This window comes from Schistocerca serialis, chromosome 1 (genome assembly GCF_023864345.2).
Source record: "Schistocerca serialis cubense isolate TAMUIC-IGC-003099 chromosome 1, iqSchSeri2.2, whole genome shotgun sequence".
In the NCBI taxonomy this organism is placed as follows: Eukaryota; Metazoa; Arthropoda; class Insecta; order Orthoptera; family Acrididae; genus Schistocerca; species Schistocerca serialis.
This window is the reverse complement of record NC_064638.1, coordinates 542,356,983-542,375,367: the sequence shown is the minus strand read 5'-3', so window position 1 is coordinate 542,375,367 and position 18,385 is coordinate 542,356,983. Positions and strand designations below refer to the sequence as shown.

General features: G+C 44.5%; 1 protein-coding gene across 1 annotated transcript in view; it reads left to right on the top strand.

Moving 5' to 3' along the window:
• LOC126475119 (myrosinase 1-like) overlaps positions 1-18,385 on the top strand; it is a 186,388-nt gene that overhangs the window by 39,560 nt on the left and 128,443 nt on the right. Inside the window, exon 2 of the mRNA XM_050102713.1 lies at positions 13,976-14,173. Within this exon, the coding sequence (XP_049958670.1) occupies positions 14,047-14,173 (127 nt within the window). The 5' untranslated portion in view covers positions 13,976-14,046. The remainder of the gene's footprint in view (positions 1-13,975; positions 14,174-18,385) is intronic.

Here is an 18,385-nt window from a genome sequence, read left to right as displayed (position 1 = left end):
AGCTGTTACTTTTGGCTACAGTAAATGACCGTGCTCTCAAAACTCCTTGTTTTGAGCCATTAACCAAGGCCGTGGCAAGTCGGAAAATATGCCTTCTCGATATTGGACCATAGCTGTTTTTCCTTTATGTCCTACAGGCACACTAAATAGCCTCTGGCGGTTTATATACTTTTTTAAAACAAATAAAGCACTTATATGTCAGTGACTTGCTGTCCTATGACCTTCCACTCTGTAAAGCAGAAGTGACGGCGATACCGTCGACAGTGTAGCACTCAGCTTCGCTGACCACTGGCTGCTACAAGTCTCGCACTGCGCGCTCCCTTCTGCTCAGGAACGAGAAAAAACGAACAGATTTTAGATATACACTCTGCGAGATAATTTTGGAGCTATAACTCAAAATATGTTACACTCTAAACATTTCACTTCTGTTTCGTTGACTAGTGCTCCATATCTGGTTCTGGTCTTAAAGACGTATTCACGACAAAAAGAGGTATGAGTAAGTACGATATCTGAAAAATAAGACGCCATGATCAAATAGCTTTCTGAAAAGTGTTGACTACGTCTGAAATTGTGATTAGGGTTAGGGACGGCGCTTGGAAATTCCGGCCGGCCGCGGTGGTCTCGCGGTTCTAGGCGCGCAGTCCGGAACTGCGCGACTGCTACGGTCGCAGGTTCGAATCCTGCCTCGGGCATGGATGTGTGTGATGTCCTTAGGTTACTTAGGTTTATGTAGTTCTAAGTTCTAGGGGACTGATGACCACAGCTGTTAAGTCCCGTAGTGCTCAGAGCCATTTGAACCATTTGGAAATTCCGCACGGTGCGGCAAAATCATTGAGGCGGGCAGTGAATAACACAGATGCTATTTCTTCATTCTTGGAAGAGCAGTTAAACGGAATGGACAGTGTCTTGAAAGGAGGGTATAAGATGAAAATCAACAAAAGCAAAACGAGGATAATGGAATGTAGTCGAATTAACTCGGGTGACGCTGAGGGAATTAGATTAGGTAATGAGACACAGTAGTAAAGGAGTTTTGCTATTTGGGGAGCAAAATAACTGATGATGGTCGAAGTAGAGAAGATATAAAATGTAGACTGGCAATGGCAAGGAAAGCCTTTCTGAAGAAGAGAAATTTGTTAACATTGAGTATAAAGTTTCAGGAAGTCGTTTCTGAAAGTATTTGTATGGAGTGTAGCCATGTATGGAAGTGAAACATGGGCGATAAATAGTTTGGACAAGACGAGAATAGAAGCTTTCGAAATGTGGTGCTACAGAAGAATCCTGAAGATTAGATGGGTAGATCACATAACTAATGAGGAGGTATTGAATAGAATTGGGGAGAAGAGGAGTTTGTGGCACAACTTGACTAGAAGAAGGGATCGGTTGGTAGGACATGTTTTGAGGCATCAAGGGATCACCAATTTAGTACTGGAGGGCAGCATGGAGAGTAAAAATCGTAGAGGGAGACCAAGAGATGAATACACTAAGCAGATTCAGAAGGATGTAGGCTGCAGTAGGTACTGGGAGATGAAGAGGCTTGCACAGGATAGAGTAGCATGGAGAGATGCATCAAACCAGTCTCAGGACTGAAGACCACAACAACAACATCGTCTACAAAGAAGAGTATTGAATTTCCCCTTTCTGTACTTGTTAATGCATATCAGTGGACGAAAGAAAGAAGTAAACATACGACTGGGAGCCCCTTGTCTATTTAGCGGTCTAGTAGGAAATAATTTCCTTTTTCCACGCACGTGACTGTAATGGGAGGCTGTATTGCATGTTGTCGTTTTCGTTAAGATGTGAGAAGAGACCTGACGCTAGCATACAGATTACTCCTCTCGAATAGAACCAACGAGGCCTTCGAGCTTAATGTGCTCACCCTAAGGACCGATCACTCTTAAAAGAGACACATGCTGTCACTCTGTAAGGCACTGCAGACAAAGACATGGCCGCAAAGTCTAGTGATCAGAATTCACGCCACCACCTCCACCTACTGGCCAAATATTGGCGCTGAAAATTTCTTCCACCACCAAAATTCGAATATGCTATCACGGAATCGAGCGCCACCACATGGGCCTGCGTTAGCAACAAAAAATGGTTCAAAGGGCTCTGAGCACTATGGGACTTAACATCTATGGTCATCAGTCTCCTAGAACTTAGAACTACTTTAACCTAACTAACCTAAGGACATCACACAACACTCAGTCGTCACGAGGCAGAGAAAATCCATGACCCGCCGGGAATCGAACCCGGGAACCCGCGTGTGGGAAGCAAGAACGCTACCGCACGACCACGAGCTACGGACCGTTAGCAACATTGGCTATAGCAATGTTACCTGCAGAGGTCCCCGATGGACGCTGTATAGCATCATCACATAGACATCACGAGGCCCTGAAACCGTTGAAGAACCTTACTAACTGATGATCGCTCAATCGCTGCCAACATCTCGGATATTGGTCGGATCTCGATGGGGTCCCGGGCGTGCTCGATAGGATTGAGATGAGGTGATCCGGCGAAGGGAGATGGTTGTCAGAGGGGTGGAGGGGGTAATTTTTTATTTGTGGGGGGGGGGGGGAGGGGAGGTAGCCTAGGTGAAATACGCACATGATCAGATAGTAGGTTTTCCATTCGTTCACAGCTGGGTGACAATAAATTGCATACGTAACAGGAACTCGTATTTCATTCACTTTAAACATTCCTCAAAAGAGAATACTTCCAACACGTGACTGAACAGTATAGGGTTACCGATAAGCAGGCATCGTCTTATCTCGTTGTCGACGAGCCTGCATCCTGCCATCGGCGGGTACCAGCGTGTCCGTGCTAGCGTTTCCCATGTTTCGAGTATGCTAGTCTCTGTGGCCTGTGCTTTGCAGTGTTCAAATGTGTGTGAATTCCTAAGGGACCAAACTGCTGACGTCATCGGTCCCTAGGTTTACACACTATTTAAACTAACTTATGCTAAGGACAACACACACACCCATGCCTGAGGGAGCAATCGAATCTCCGGCGGGAGGGACCGCGTAATCCGTGACGTGGCGCCTCAAACCACGCGGCCACTGCGCGCGGGGATCTGCAGTGATCAGGGGCGCAGGAATGGGGGGGGGAGGAGGGGAAGCCTCTGTTAGTTAATGGCATGGTAGCACTGAAATACAGGGTGTTTCCGTAATAAAGTTCAAAAATGTAACAGGGCATAGAGAATGCTCCACTAAGCAATTTGAGGCAGGGAACCTGGTGTCGGTAGAAGTAAACTTGTCTGCGGCTTTGTCTAGCATTACTGTCTTCCAGCTTATTTACAACGAACACGCGTACAAATTTACACGTACTGTGCTGTTTATTTACATGTACATTCTTTATTTTCTGCAAGGAAACAAGGAGGAGAGCCTGAGCACTGGGAAGTCATGATGCAAGTTGTGTTTACTTTACTTGTCCGTAAAGTGGTTTTGTTGTATCGTATTTACATTATCTACTTGGCTGTTCGTGAGAGGATGTGGATACAACATGACGGTACAGCGCTTCACTTCAGTGTGGATATCCGCAACCGTCTCCTGATCACTGGATTGTAAGGGGAGGTCCTACTCCATGGCCTGCAAAGTCACCTGAACTGAAGCCCCTTGATTATTTCCTATGGGGATATCTAAAGTCACTTGTGTATGAGACCCCAGTGGATACGGAGAAGGAATTAGCTGCCAGAATTGTAGCTGCCTGTGATGTGATTCGAAGCACACCAGGGACGTTTATCAGGGTGCGTCAGAATCTTGTTCGCCGATGTCATATATGCACTGAGGTTGACGACCGTCAGTTTCAGCACATTTTATAAGATACAGTACAAATGGTACGTTCATTTTGTCAATGATAGTATGTGCAGTTAACTATAATTAATGTAAATAAAAAGTATACAGTAATGTGATTTTATTCCTATTATCTGGCTTCTCCGAGCCCAGGTTCCCTGTCTCAAATTGTTCACTAGAGCATCTTATATGCCCTATTAAATTTTTGCACGCTCTTGCGTGAACACACTGTATACGACTGTTCACCAGTCGTTCATATCCATCACTGTACTGGCGTGTCATTAGCTGCACTGCAGCCAGTCTGTCCATTGCCACCGAGCGAGGTGGCGCAGTGGTTAGATACTGGACTCGCATTCGGGAGGACGACGGTTCAATCCCGCCTCCGGCCATCCTGATTTAGGTTTCCCGTGATTTCCCTAAATCTCTCCAGGTAAATGCCGGGATGGTTCCTTTGAAAGGGCACGGCCGACTTCCTTTCCCATCCTTCCCTAATCCGATGAGACCGATGACCTCGCTGTCTAGTCTCCTTCACCAAACAACCCCCCTGTCCATTGCCTGTCCACCGTACTCGTCGGCTACGCTGCCATCTACACGGTTTTGCCCGTGGTATAGTAGGTACTAGGCGGCTGAGAGGAATGCTTGCGAGAGCTGCAGTGGTTAGCGGGAAAACAGCCCTTATCCTAGCTCCCGTGTACTCAGTAGCTGCCATGGTCCATGTTATTGTCCATCCGAAATATATTGCTTACCAACAGACGTCATTGTCGGCCTTGGTGGGTTCCGTTTCCAGTCATTTTGGCCTATCAGTTTCCTCTAATTTTTACGCACTGTACCAGTGAGAAAGAGGAAAGCTCCAGTGGAATGTGCAGGCAGACACCTTATCCTCATTGTAATCAAAAAACCCTTATACTGGCGATGTTTTTATTCAAGAAAGCAAAATGTGTATCGTGAAAAAATTGAATTAAAGTAGTTGCAGTAGCAGTATTGAAACATTATTCCCACATCATCCACTGATATCATGTCCGCAACGAAAGCATTTCACACTGACTGATTTATTCACAAACAGAAGCACATTCACAGCACAATAGCAGATACAGGTTGTAGCCTGTCCGTGCTATGTGATAGTACACGAGAGCACAAAACAACATAAGACAGCATAAGCAGAAAGCCCAGGAATTCAAAGCCAAGTCATAGAAAGGAAATAACAAAACCTTCCAAAACAGCAGACTGGATAAATCTAAATCCATTGGCCATGGCAGGTTTCACAATCGCTCAAGTTGATGTCACAGTCTGGTGGACAATTCAAAGTAAAGTGACAAAGCTGATGGTGGTCCTTGAACACTGGCCACTGCACATGCTGCACACACCTCATAAAATTGGCCACGGCGTCATGTGAGCACCTCCTAACACTGGCTCCGGCATCTATCTTGCTTGTGCGGTCTAGTGCTAGCCACGGTCTATGTCACCGATTGTGCAGTTTGCACAGCGACATCTCAGTTGGAGCCTAAGTGGCCGTTAGGCCGACATACAAGACACACAAATGGAAAATTTGAGCGACGTTATCAGTGCACTGAAGAGCTAAAACGATTTAATTTATTTTTATCATTCAAACTCTTCAAATCATTTACAGTTGCAATATTACCTTACGTGCACGGATAATATGTTCTAAGGAAAAACCGACGCACCGCGAAGGAATTATCCGAATGGGACGGAAACAGGTAGATGTGATGTACATGTACAGACAAACAAAAGTTAAAAATTTCAGAAAAATTGAATTATTAATTCATGAGAAAGAGCTTTACAAATTCAGGAAGTCAATAACGCCCTGGACCACCTCTGGCCATTATGCAAGAAATTTTCCGGCTTCGCACTGATTGACAGAATTGTTGGATGTCCTCCTGAGGGATATCGTGCTAAATTCTGTCCGATTGGCGCGTTGGATAGCCGAAATCACGAGATTGTGGGCCGTACTGCCCATAGCAGTCCAAACTCTCTCAATTAGCGAGAGATCCGGCGACCTTACTGGCCAATGTAGGGTTTGCCAAGCACGAAGACAAACAGTATAAGCTCTCACCGTGTACGCGCGACCATTATTTGAATGTGAGCCCAGGATGGCTTGCCACGAAGGACAACAAAACAGGGCGCGGTATAACGTCGACGAAACGCAGTACTATAAGGGTGCAGCGGGTAACAACCAAAGGAGGCCTGCTATGAGCAGAAATGGCACCCCTTCCAGTTGTCGGGCCTCAAGGCAGGTGAGAGTCAGGTTGGTGTCCCACAGCTGTTCGAGGCGTTTCCAGTCACGCCGCCGCTGGTCGTAGGGACACAGTTCGAAGTGGGACTCACTGAAGACAATTCTACTCCAGTTAATGAGATTCCAGGTCGAAGATGTGTCTGCAGACTCCCCGGACAGCGGTGGGATACCAACCTAAATGGCACCCGCCATTCGACCCGACGACTTGGGGTGATGGTCTGGAGTGCCATTTCATTTTATAGCAGAACCCTTTGGTTGTCATGTTAAGTCCCATAGTGCTAAGAGCCATTTTGAACCTTTGGTTGTCAGCCGCGGCACCCCTACAGCACAGCGGTACGTCGACGATATTGTAAGCTCAGTTTTGTTGCCGTTAATGGCAACCCGCCGGAGGCTTACATTTCAGCAGGATTATCCCCAGCAGCAGCAGCACCCCGTCTTCAGGCCACAAGTGGGTCATCGGGACCATCCGACCGCCGTGTCATCCTCAGTTGAGGATGCGGATAGGAGGGGCATGTGGTCAGCACACCGCTCTCCCGTTCGTTATGACTGTTTCATTTGACCGGAGCCGCTACTATTCGGTCGAGTAACTCCTCAATTGGCATCACGAGGCTGAGTGCATGGTGGCCCAGACGGTCACTCATGCAAGTGCCGGCCACACCCGATAGCGCTTAACTTCGGTGATCTGACGGGAACCGGTGTATCCACTGCGGCATGGCAGTTGCCAAGAGTATCCCCGCTCTCATACAACTAGAGTTTCTACCCTACTGTGGACAACAATATCGTCAGATCTCATCCCAGCTGAGAAGTGTGGAATATTACAGGCAGATCATTCGAACTATATAGGGATTTTGTCTGTCTAACGCGTCAATTGGACAGAAGTTGGCATGATACCCCTCAGGAGAACATTCAAAAACTGTCAATCAATGCGTAGTAGAATAACTGCTTGCGTAGTGGCCAGAAGCGGACCTTGAATCAAAGCGTAATTGACTTGCTCAATTTGTGAAACCCCTTCTCCTGAAAAAGTCATCAAATTTTTCTGAAATTGTAATCATTTGTTTCCAGAATCTGCCAGAAAGTATCATTTGTTTGTCTGTACATTTATATCACATCTGCTGATTTCCGTTCATTCGGATAACTGCTTCATGGATCGTCATTTTTTCCATCTTGGAGTGTATTTTTAAAACAGTGCGAACTCTTCAGCCTAGCGCAAGTCACAATGAACACCCCATTCGCTACCAGACTAATGTCGCACCCACTTTTCTCAGCTGTGGGCAGTAGTTGATTCTCGCGACAATGTTTATCCCTGGATTGAGGTTCTCGTTGGACATCGTTCATACAGCAACAAGGAAAAAGCTCATTGACTTGACAATTTAGGAGAACAGTTACACACCGCTAGTATATAGTGCGACAGCGTCCCAGTTGCTGTATTTCCATTGTAGGTTCTGATTCTTTCTGCTGTCAACTGCGATGTTACTGAGCGCACATATCGGCAATCATCTTCACCTTGTAAGCCTCTATGCTCCTTTGGCTTACATTCATACTGCTCCTTTTCAGACTGTAAATTTCCCGTACCTAATGTTGTGTATATCGTGAAGGTGACTTTCATCAGCAGGATTAGAATGTACGAAAATTCATATTTCATGTCTTTCTTCTTAATAAACGTTCTCATATTTCTGCATGCGTAACATATAAATAAACTGCTGGTCACAACAGCCCTGTGTCTACCTTGGACCGTGAACATGTAAGCATTCTTCTCAATCATGAAATTAATTCTCATTTCCATAAATGCAAGAAAGATTCCGTCAGTACTGATATTCTAACGCCCGCCCACGACAGCTGCTGAAAGCTTTCGTGCTCGCATGGGCTCAGACACTATGCACATAAACTTCATTGTCGAGTTCGAAAAGGCAATTTTACTTGTTCTCGCAACTCGCTGAGCTGTTGTCCGAAGAGCCTCGTATACATACATGAATAGATGAACGAGTAGCGACGTCCGTAAATTCACAATCTCGTAGTGGATGCGCCGCACATTGCGAGCAAGTAAACGGTTCATTTTTTATCATGTAATTCTCCTGAATTCCCCACTTTTTTCATAAGCCTAAGATCGTTTGCGAGCACTCGATCTATTCCTAAACTACTGCTGCAGAAGGAAGGCTCTTTGTTTATTATAACCTAAATTTCGTGTAGTAAAATTACATTCTGATGAAACAGAACAGGCACTTTCGGTTACTATGTAAAACTGCTTGAAATCATCCTGTTCTTTCAATATTGATTCATTTACTTGTATTTACTGCTCAGTATCATCTTTTTTTCGTGTTGTCCATGTCTTCTTACTTGGTTTGTTTTTTAGAAATTATCCCAAGCGCTGCTAACATTTATTGTATTGCAGAACCATTCTTGTCCGCTACCACATAATAGGTTTTGTGGAGGATAGATTTTATGGGCTAAACGTGCAAAGCCTGGTATGAGTGCACTGCTCGGCCTACTTTTCGACGCTTTGTCCGGAAAACGTGCTGACGTAATTGAAGTTATCACAGTCCATGTACAAGCCTGAAATATCTCAATATAGGTAATTTTTATCACCCAGAAGAAAATGTTTCAATTTAAATTAATTATCTAATTAAAACTGTGATGAAAATCCAAGCAGAAATTGGTAACCCACGATTGAAAGTTAAAAGTGTCGTGACTAGATTAATAAAAAGTAGAGAAAAGTTAAGATGGTGTTTTCAATGCTGTAAGTGCTACACATAGCTTCCCTTGCTTTAGGACAACGCCCAGAACGTTCATATAACTGCACAGTCATGTCAAACTGTCAGAAAAGTCCTTCGCTGGGATGTTGTGCAGCTCGCGCCTCACTTTGGCTTGAATGTCGGTTATGTCGTCAAAGCGTTTACGCCACCTGCGAATTTCTCCACTATGTAACTATTTGGTAGGTTGGTATTTATAACGTCATCTCGTCGTCCGTGATGATTTTTCAGGAAATAATTTTTTTTCAGTCACATGGCTGCAGTAGCCCACGCTTTGTATTTTTTGTTCGGGCATCAAGGCGTCCGGGGCAAACTTTGCGCAAGCTTTTCCATTGTTCGAAACATTTTGGAGCGTATCTTGAACAGCTGATTTAGAGACGTCGCTCTCTTGTGATTTGTGACACAACAACGTTGACACGCTACGACCGCACGTCCACCTCTTAACCCTGCCTGCTGTTCGCCCCCGGTAGCTGAGTGGTCAGCGCGACTGACTGTCAATCCAAAGGGCCCGGGTTCAATTCCCGGCTGGGTCGGAGATTTTCTCCGCTCAGGGACTGGGTGTTGTGTTGTCCTAATCATCATCATTTCATCCCCATCGACGCGCAAGTCGCCGAAGTGGCGTCAAATCGAAAGACTTGCACCAGGCGAACGGTCTACCCGACGGGAGGCCCTCGTCACACGATGACGACGACGACCCTGCCTGCTCACAACTGACTGGCGGAACACTCACGACTGTTTACACTTGTTGCTTCAAGCTGCCACCGCTCGTACTGCGCTGACGTCGCTTGTGCGCTTGTATGCCAGAACAAAATATTAGTCTCGGTACTTTTAGGACGGGTGGTGTGTATATTATTTTGGTCTTGTAGTGATTTTCATTTTTGTACTTATTTTTCACTTTTGAATTGCTGTGTCTACCTGAGTCACTTTCTATTATAAAAATGATGTGCTTGTAAACATAGGGGCCAATCTCCGAGGATCCCTGAATAGTGTTTTGATCCATTAAGTCATACTGAATATTGGTCTTTAGCGTCATTCATATTTACGAAAATGATCATTTGATTCATAAGACACATCATAATTCACACGCAGGGTATGGTACATGCCATTAGAATGCTGTCGCAAGCCGCCATATTTAAATGAAGGCACCTCAGCTGAAGGTGAGCAGTTGTGAGCAGTTCAGAACAGTTTTCAGCGAGTTAGGACATTTTCTAGCACAGTTATGGGAGCAACATTTTCACGTGATTCAAATCTAAAAAATAGTATGATGGCAACACTGAGGACACCATATTGAAGCCGGCCGGAGTGGCTGAGCGGTTCTAGGCGCTACAGTCTGGAATCGCGCGACCGCTACGGTCGCAGGTTCGAATCCTGCCTCGGGCATGGATGTGTGTGATGTCCTTAGGTTAGTTAGGTTTAAGTAGTTCTAAGTTCTAGGGGACTGATGGCCTCAGCAGTTAAGTCCGATAGTGCTCAGAGCCATTTGAACCATTTTGAACCATATTGAAGGTCAGGAATATTTTTTTTTTATATTTTATGTACAGTCCTAAAACATCTACTGCACACTGACGAGCACACCGCATCGAAACGGCATCAAGAAGGCGTTGGCCCACGCGCCACTGGAAAGAGCGGGCAGCGCCACACCTCCAGCAAGAGAGACGTCAGCGCCCCCTGTCGATGCTAATTAACCAGACACCCATTGCTGATCGGCGCAGTTCGGTTGCAGATTTCGAGAGCACCAGTACTGAGTAACAGGAAGACGCTATATTGTTTGCGTTTTGCGAGTAGTAATAGAAAAAATGGCTCAAATGGCTCTGAGCACTATGGGACTTAACATCTTAGGTCATCAGTCACCTACAACTTAGAACTGCTTAAACCTAACTAACCTAAGGACATCACACACATCCATGCCCGAGGCAGGATTCGAACCTGCGACCGTATCAGTCCCGCGGTTCCCGACTGCAGCGCCTAGAACCACACGGCCACCGCGGCCGGCGTGGTAATAGAGAGTAAAGTACAGGGCTATTACAAATGATTGAAGCGATTTCATAAATTCACTGTAGCTCCATTCATTGACATATGGTCACTACACACTACAGGTACGTAGAAAAACTCATAAAGTTTTGTTCGGCTGAAGCCGCACTTCAGGTTTCTGCCGCCAGAGCGCTCGGGAGTGCAGTGAGACAAAATGACGACAGCAGCCGAGAAAGCGTATGTCGTGCTTGAAATGCACTCACATCAGTCAGTCATAACAGTGCAACGACACTTCAGGACGAAGTTCAACAAAGATCCACCAACTGCTAACTCCATTCGGCGATGGCATGCGCAGTTTAAAGGTTCTGGATGCCTCTGTAAGGGGAAATCAACGGGTCGGCCTGCAGTGAGCGAAGAAACGGTTGAACGCGTGCGGGCAAGTTTCACGCGTAGCCAGCGGAAGTCGACGAATAAAGCAAGCAGGGAGCTAAACGTACCACAGCTGACGGTTTGGAAAATCTTACGAAAAAGGCTAAAGCAGAAACATTTCTTAAACAGGAGATTTAAAAACCGATGGATCGGTCGTGGTGGAGATCATGATCAGCAATTCATGTCATGGCCTCCATGCTCTCCCGACTTAACCCCATGCGATTTCTTTCTGTGGGGTTATGTGAAAGATTCAGTGTTTAAACCTCCTCTACCAAGAAACGTGCCAGAACTGCGAGCTCGCAACAACGATGCTTTCGAACTCATTGATGGGGACATGCTGCGCCGAGTGTGGGAGGAACTTGATTGTCGGCTTGATGTCTGCCGAATCACTAAAGGGGCACATATCGAACATTTGTGAATGCCTAAAAAAACTTTTTGTGTTTTTGTATGTGTGTGCAAAGCATTGTGAAAATATCTCAAATAATAAAGTTGTTGTAGAGCTGTGAAATCGCTTCAGTCATTTGTAATAACCCTGTACTTGTATGTAGGAAGCACAGGAACCACAAGAAGTTAAATTTCTTTTACTTTGAGAAATAAAGTTTTCAATCAATTAGAAAGTGTTTTGTGTGGATGATTTTGGATTCCTGGCACTGGCCATCGCAACTTCTCTCCTTCCTTGTTTCTGTCGCTGCTCACTCCTACAGTAGCCAACAGAACATTTTGTGCTGAATGATGATAAACAAACACCATCCAAAAAATTTTGTTTATTATTCTATAAATTTAAAATTGTCGATAGTGTAATATTAAGCTGTTGAGGCGTAAACTAGGATATCCATCGAGGTAAGTACACTGAGGAGACAAAATTCATGGGATAGCCATCTTCATAAATCCAGAAGACGGCAGTATCGCGTACACGAGGTATAAAAGGACAGCGCTTTGGTGGAGCTGTCATTTGTACTCAGGTTATGTATGTGAATAGGTGTCCGACATTATTATGGCCACACGACGGGAATTCTTTGAACGTGTAATGGTAGTTGGAGCTGGACGTATGGAACATTCCACGTAGGAAATTGTTAGGGAATTCAGTATTCCAAGATCCACTGTGTCAAGAGTGTGGCGAGAACACCGCATTTAATGGGCATTACCTCTCACCACGGACAACGCAGTCGCGAACGGCCTTTACTTAACGATCGAGAGCAGCTGTGTTTGCGTAGAGTTGTCAATGATGACAGACAAGCAACACTGCGTGAAATAACCGCAGAAATCAATGTGGGACGTATGACGATCGTATCAGCTAAGACAGTGCTGCGAAATTTGGCGTTATCGGGTTATGGAAGTAGATGACCGACGCAAGTACCACTGTTAACAGCACGACATCGTCTGCACCGCCTTTTCTCAGCGCGTGGCCATATCGATTGGACCACAGACAACTGGAAAAGCGTGCTTTGGCCAGATCAGTACCGATTTCACTTGGTAAGAGCCCACGAAGCCATGGACCCAAGTTGTCAACAGGGCACTGTGCAAGCTGGTGGTGGCTCCATAATGGTGTGGGCTGTGTTTACATGGAATGGACTGGTTCCTCTGGTCCAACTGAACGATTCTTTGATTGGAAATGGTTATGTTCTGCTACTTGGAGACAATTTGCAGCCATTCGCAGATTTCATGTTACCAAACAACGATTGAATGATTATGGATGACAATGCGCCATATCAACGGGCTACAATTGTTTGCGACTGATTTGAAGGACATTCTGGACAATTTGAGCGAATGATTTCGCCACCCAGATCGCCCGACATGAATCCCATGGAACATCTATGAGACATAATCGGGAGGTCAGTTCTTGTACAGAATCCTGCGCCGACAACACTTTCTCAATTATGGACGGCTACAGAGGAAGCACGACTTTCCACGACTTTTTGAGTCCATGCCACGACGAGGTGTTGCACTACGCAGGGAAAAAGAATTTGACACGATATTAGGAGGTATCTCACGTCTTTTTTCACCTCAGTGTGTATCCACGGGAGTTGCGAATTTGAGAAGCTTCTCGTGGGGGTTCTTCTTTTATAAACAGAACAACGATGTATATAGGTGTACTTCGTGTTGGTGCAGATTTTTCAAAGTTATCAAAATATGCTTGTCGAGGGTTGCACTGATGCGCCGTCATTCATCGGCGACGACCTCGTGAAGCAGTTTACTATTAGAGAACTCAGGAGCCATTCACACAGGGACTGTGATGTACCATTCAAATCAAGAGACGCAGCATTCTCAGTGCTCGTGCCACGCTGATCAACAACCAGCATCCAAATACTTGTATGCGTTTGCTCTGGGAGGGTGACATGTGGCTATTCGTCTTGTACCACTAATCATGTTCCCAAGAACTTTCATGTATCCTTACTTCTAAAGAAATCACTGTACCATCAACATCTTTGTAAATACACGATAATGCAGACGCCTTTCATACACTTGTCTCGTTACCTACCATTAGGGACGCAGGAATACAAAAGTTAATCTTACGACACAACAAGTGGCTCAGTGTCGTTGTTGAATAAACTGAAGAGCAGCCTGCAGTTGCTGCATGTACAGCAATAAATTTTATCAGGCCACTGTGTTTGCTTTTTGTTTCCGGTTCTGCGGCAGCTTGCTTTTCTGGTAATCTTAGTGTTACGATTCTTCACTTTCAGTTCAAAAGTGAGAGTCGTACTACTCCATGTTTTCTGCTATACCAAGCACATTCAGCAGTTTGCGTCTTCCGTATTGGTTACATGACTTTTTTTCGTTTTTTGATCTTGCAGGATACGTCCGTCGACTAGTTAGTTTGGCGTGTGGAGACAGCAGGACTGCTGCATTGTTGTGACGTGAGAATATGGCTACGAAGAAAGCTCCACCGGCAGCGACTTCATCAGTCGCGGCAGAGCGCTGCTTCCCTCCGGGCTTCATGTTTGGAGCCGCCACTGCCGCCTACCAGGTAGAAGGCGGCTGGAATGCAGACGGTGAGTTGTCTGGACCCTGACCCAGAGGAGATCATTCTCCTAAAGCTTTTGTAAAAGTCTTGCCAGTGTCACACTTTTCAATTTTGCCTTACAAGCGTACTTCACCAAGTGCAACGTAATGGGTTTTTGAGAAAGTAGTTTCTATTTTCCTACCTGTTGCTCTGATCTACATTTCTGTTATCCTGCTCCGTTCAATGAAAATAGTTATTAAGAAACAAATCACTAATGACTTTTCTTTCTTACAATATGTCTCTCATTTAGATCTAACATTTAATCTCTTGATTAAAAATCTACGGCCTTAAAAAAAAAAACTGAACGAATCTTCCTTCGTTCCATCTATGCGAGATTTACAGAACTAAGAATCACACTGAACGACTATTTCTCACGTGAAAAATGATAAAACTTCATTAAAATATTCGAAGTGTGTTGCCTCATTCTTAAAAAGTCAAAGCCTGTGAAAACAGAAACAAGAGGAAATAATGAATATGGACGTATGAAAAAGTTCGAGGTAGCTTCATTCAGTCCGTGAGTAACTGGGTACACCACTGCTCCATCGCCTTGACCACTCTCAGCCATGTTGGGTAAGCCATTTTCTAAATACGTCTTACCCCTTGGGAAAGAGACGGGTGGACAATGAGTAAACCAGAAAATACATTTTCCTTACCTATTCCCGTCACACTGTATTTCATAACCTGGCTAACACCAAACCTACACATGTGGTATACGCCCAAAAGATCGTCCAGTATGTTCCTAACTCTGCTCCAATAATCCCTTTTCCCCAGACATCCACCCTTTAATTTGACTGGTATGGTGTAATGTCCAAGACCAAGTGGCAACACCGAGTTAATTAACTGTCCGGCATCCTATGTTGAATCCTCATACCGATCCTTGGTAGATCGAGTGATTTCTTGTCCAGCGACTGCAATTTTAATCACAGCGTTCTGTCATAGAAAGTATTCAAGTGCGGATGCATCGTAAGTGACGCTACATCCATAGCATACTCTGCAAGCCACCTAAAGGTATGTGTCGGAGGGTTCATCTGGCAACACTAACTGATCACCCCTGTCCTGTTCCATTCGCAAATGTCACACGGAAAGAATGATTCTCGGTAAGCATCTGTATTAGCTCAGATGTCTCGAATTTTCTAATCTCGGTCATTATGCAAGAGATATATGGGAGGCAGTAATATGTTGTCTGATTCTTCCCGGAAAGTGCTCTCTCCGTGATGCATAACGCCTCTCTGGTAACGTCTGCTAATAGGGTTTCTTTAAGCATTTCGGTAACGCTCTAGCGACGACTAAACGATCCCTGACGAAAGGTACCGCTCTTCGTTGGATCTTCTCTATATCCTCTATCAGTCCTACATGGCAAGAATCGCATATTTATGAACAACACTCAAGAATCGGTCGCACAGGCGCCTTATAAGTCACTTCCTTCGTGGATGAGATACACTTCCTTAAGATTCTTCCTATGAACCTCTGTCTGGCATCTGCTTTTCCTGTTATTTGTTTTATGCGGGCATTCCACTTAAGGTCGTTCTGGATAGTACCTACTTGATATTCTACGGCAGATACTGTTTCCGGCAGTTTGTCATCAATAATGTAGCTGTACAGCAGTGGATTTCTTTTCCTATGTATGCGCCATATGTAACATTTATTTACGTTCAGGGCCAACTGCCAGAGCGAGCACCATTCATCAATCCTCTGCAGGTTATTCTGCAAATCGATACTGTTTTTTGGCGTTGCTACTTTGTTATAGACAACCGCACAATCTGCGAACAGTCGTAAAGAGCATCCGACGCTTTCTACTAGATGATTTATACACATTGTGGACAGCAACGGTACTGTCATACTTCCTTTGGCTACTCCGGAAATTAACATTTCATCTGTCGGTCTTCAATGGATTATAAATAAAACCCAACCAGTTGTAAATTACAGGTTTATTAAACATTTATCATGGTTCCGACGGTTTTAAAATCGTTTTCTTCAGAACATGTTGTACCGAGAATCATTATTTATAACCAATGTGGGAGTCGTTGACTCTGTCTAGTACATGTCATCCACCATTTAAAACACATTATACAAAAGTGGTAGCCGTCTACTGCAGGGCTTTGTCTTAAAGCTTTTTTAAAATGTCAGGTATTCTTATGTAATGTATTTTAAAATGTGATTACGTTGATGACATGTACTAGACAGAGTCAAGGACTCCCACATTGGCGTAAATAATGTGATTCTACGTAAATATCTTCTGAAGAAGACTGTTTTAAAACTATCGAAACCATGGTCAAGGTACAATAAATCCGTATTTTGTAACTGTTTGGCTGTTATTTCTAATGCAGTGAAGCTCTTGCAGGCACAGTTGCTGAAGCACAGCCATGTTCATAACATGTCGATTTTCTTTCTTTGAGACCAACATAGATATATCTAGACAGCAGGATGATACAGTTCTGTGAAAATGATCATGGGATTATATGCAGCAGTTCAGTATTTTTAATAGTATCACCAACTTTTACAGGACTGCAGAAGCAATACTGGCTGCAGTCTGGGACACTAACCAGAAGTGATGCAGAAAAAAGGGAATTTGTTTTAGCATGGTGCTGAGTCAAAGAAAATAGGTACAAGGAATGGAGAATCTAAAAGCGGAAGAAAAAATAACTATATTTTTTCATAACAGAAGAACACTGAAAGTTGTATGTGATTCCATCGTTCTTCAGTCAAATCTTCCGACAGTACTTAAATGATCAGCTATCTCGTATTTTGATTGCGCAAATTGACGTCGAAAGAGGCATAGCACCGTACAACCTGCAGAATAACTCCTATTTTAAATGCATTATGATTCCGTATTGTCTTACCAGATATACAACGTTGGTTACAGAAGTTTTCACACTAGTAATATTCCACTTAAATAAGAAAGTTGGTTGTCGGATCTACAACATCCGGTCCGCGACAGACAAGTTTTAAAACCGTGTTACGTGGACATTTATCTACAGTAACATTAATCTCAAGCATTTTTTCTGGTACTGGAGGACTGTTTTAAGTGGTTCGTCCTTTATAGCAATAAGGCTGGCAGAGGAGTCACTCAAATAATGTGCGTTCCCTTGATAAAGCGTAGTGCGTCATCCCAGTTCATATAGTTACTAAATATAGCTTTCTTGCGTAGTTATGTTGACTGGCGGAAATGTTAATCACTCAAGGAACATCGCGGAAATATCATGAAAGCATTGTAGCAGGACGTTACGGTGTTAAAACTATTGTATATTGGTGGCGAACAGATGATGGAATCGTCGCAACAGACATGCTTCTCATCCGCCGTCAGTGGGTTGCGACAACGACTCGGAACGGACACAGGTGCTGATACGATCCGGAAGGAAGGCACAGTGTCCGCTCTTGGGACACGTTGCTCTCGGATGTTGCAATTGAGTGTGGAGGTCGCGAAGACACATCACGTCGGAATCAAGATCTGAGCTTATTGTACTGCGGACAGCTCGGGGTATCTTACCGACCACAGGAGCACGCGAGTACACGTACAGTGCTGTCGCACAGACACACAGGCGTAATCTGCAGTACTGGAAAGGAAGACGAGCGAGATTATCACGCCGTCAACGACGTTGACATCAGAGGCGCAGCACAATCTCGACTTGGAGAAATCGATCGTATTTCCTCGACATCCCAGTGTTTGTGTTAAGATATTTAGAGAAACTAACGAATACTTAAAGCTACACTGTTTTTATTTTATTTACTTATCTTTGTTCTTGCTATTAGTTTCGAGGTCATGGCACCATCTGAAGCAATCATCCAATCTTGGATGATGGCAGAAATGTCCCCTTGAAAGTGGATCTACGACCCTCAGACTAACAATAGGGAAAAGTGTATTCCCACAGCAAATACGGAATGGTCATAATTAAACTCTCGGTACTCGAGCCATTGTATACGGAAAACTATTTACCGTTGAGTATCCAGTTTTATAGGAATGATGTTCGGAGTGTGCGCTGCAGGTTTGCCGGTGGGCGCCGGTGCTGGTACGGCTAAGTAAGGCCGAAACAGAAGCATCAGTGAGCATTTTGCAGACAGTCGAAATAGATCTCGACAAGGTGAGCAGTGCTTCACTCGTAAATCTGTTTTATCAAAACTGCAGCAATAGTGTATTTAGCTGTTGGATGCTTTAAAGGAATACGGAGAGGTCCTCTTTTCCCATCGGGGTTGAATAACATAT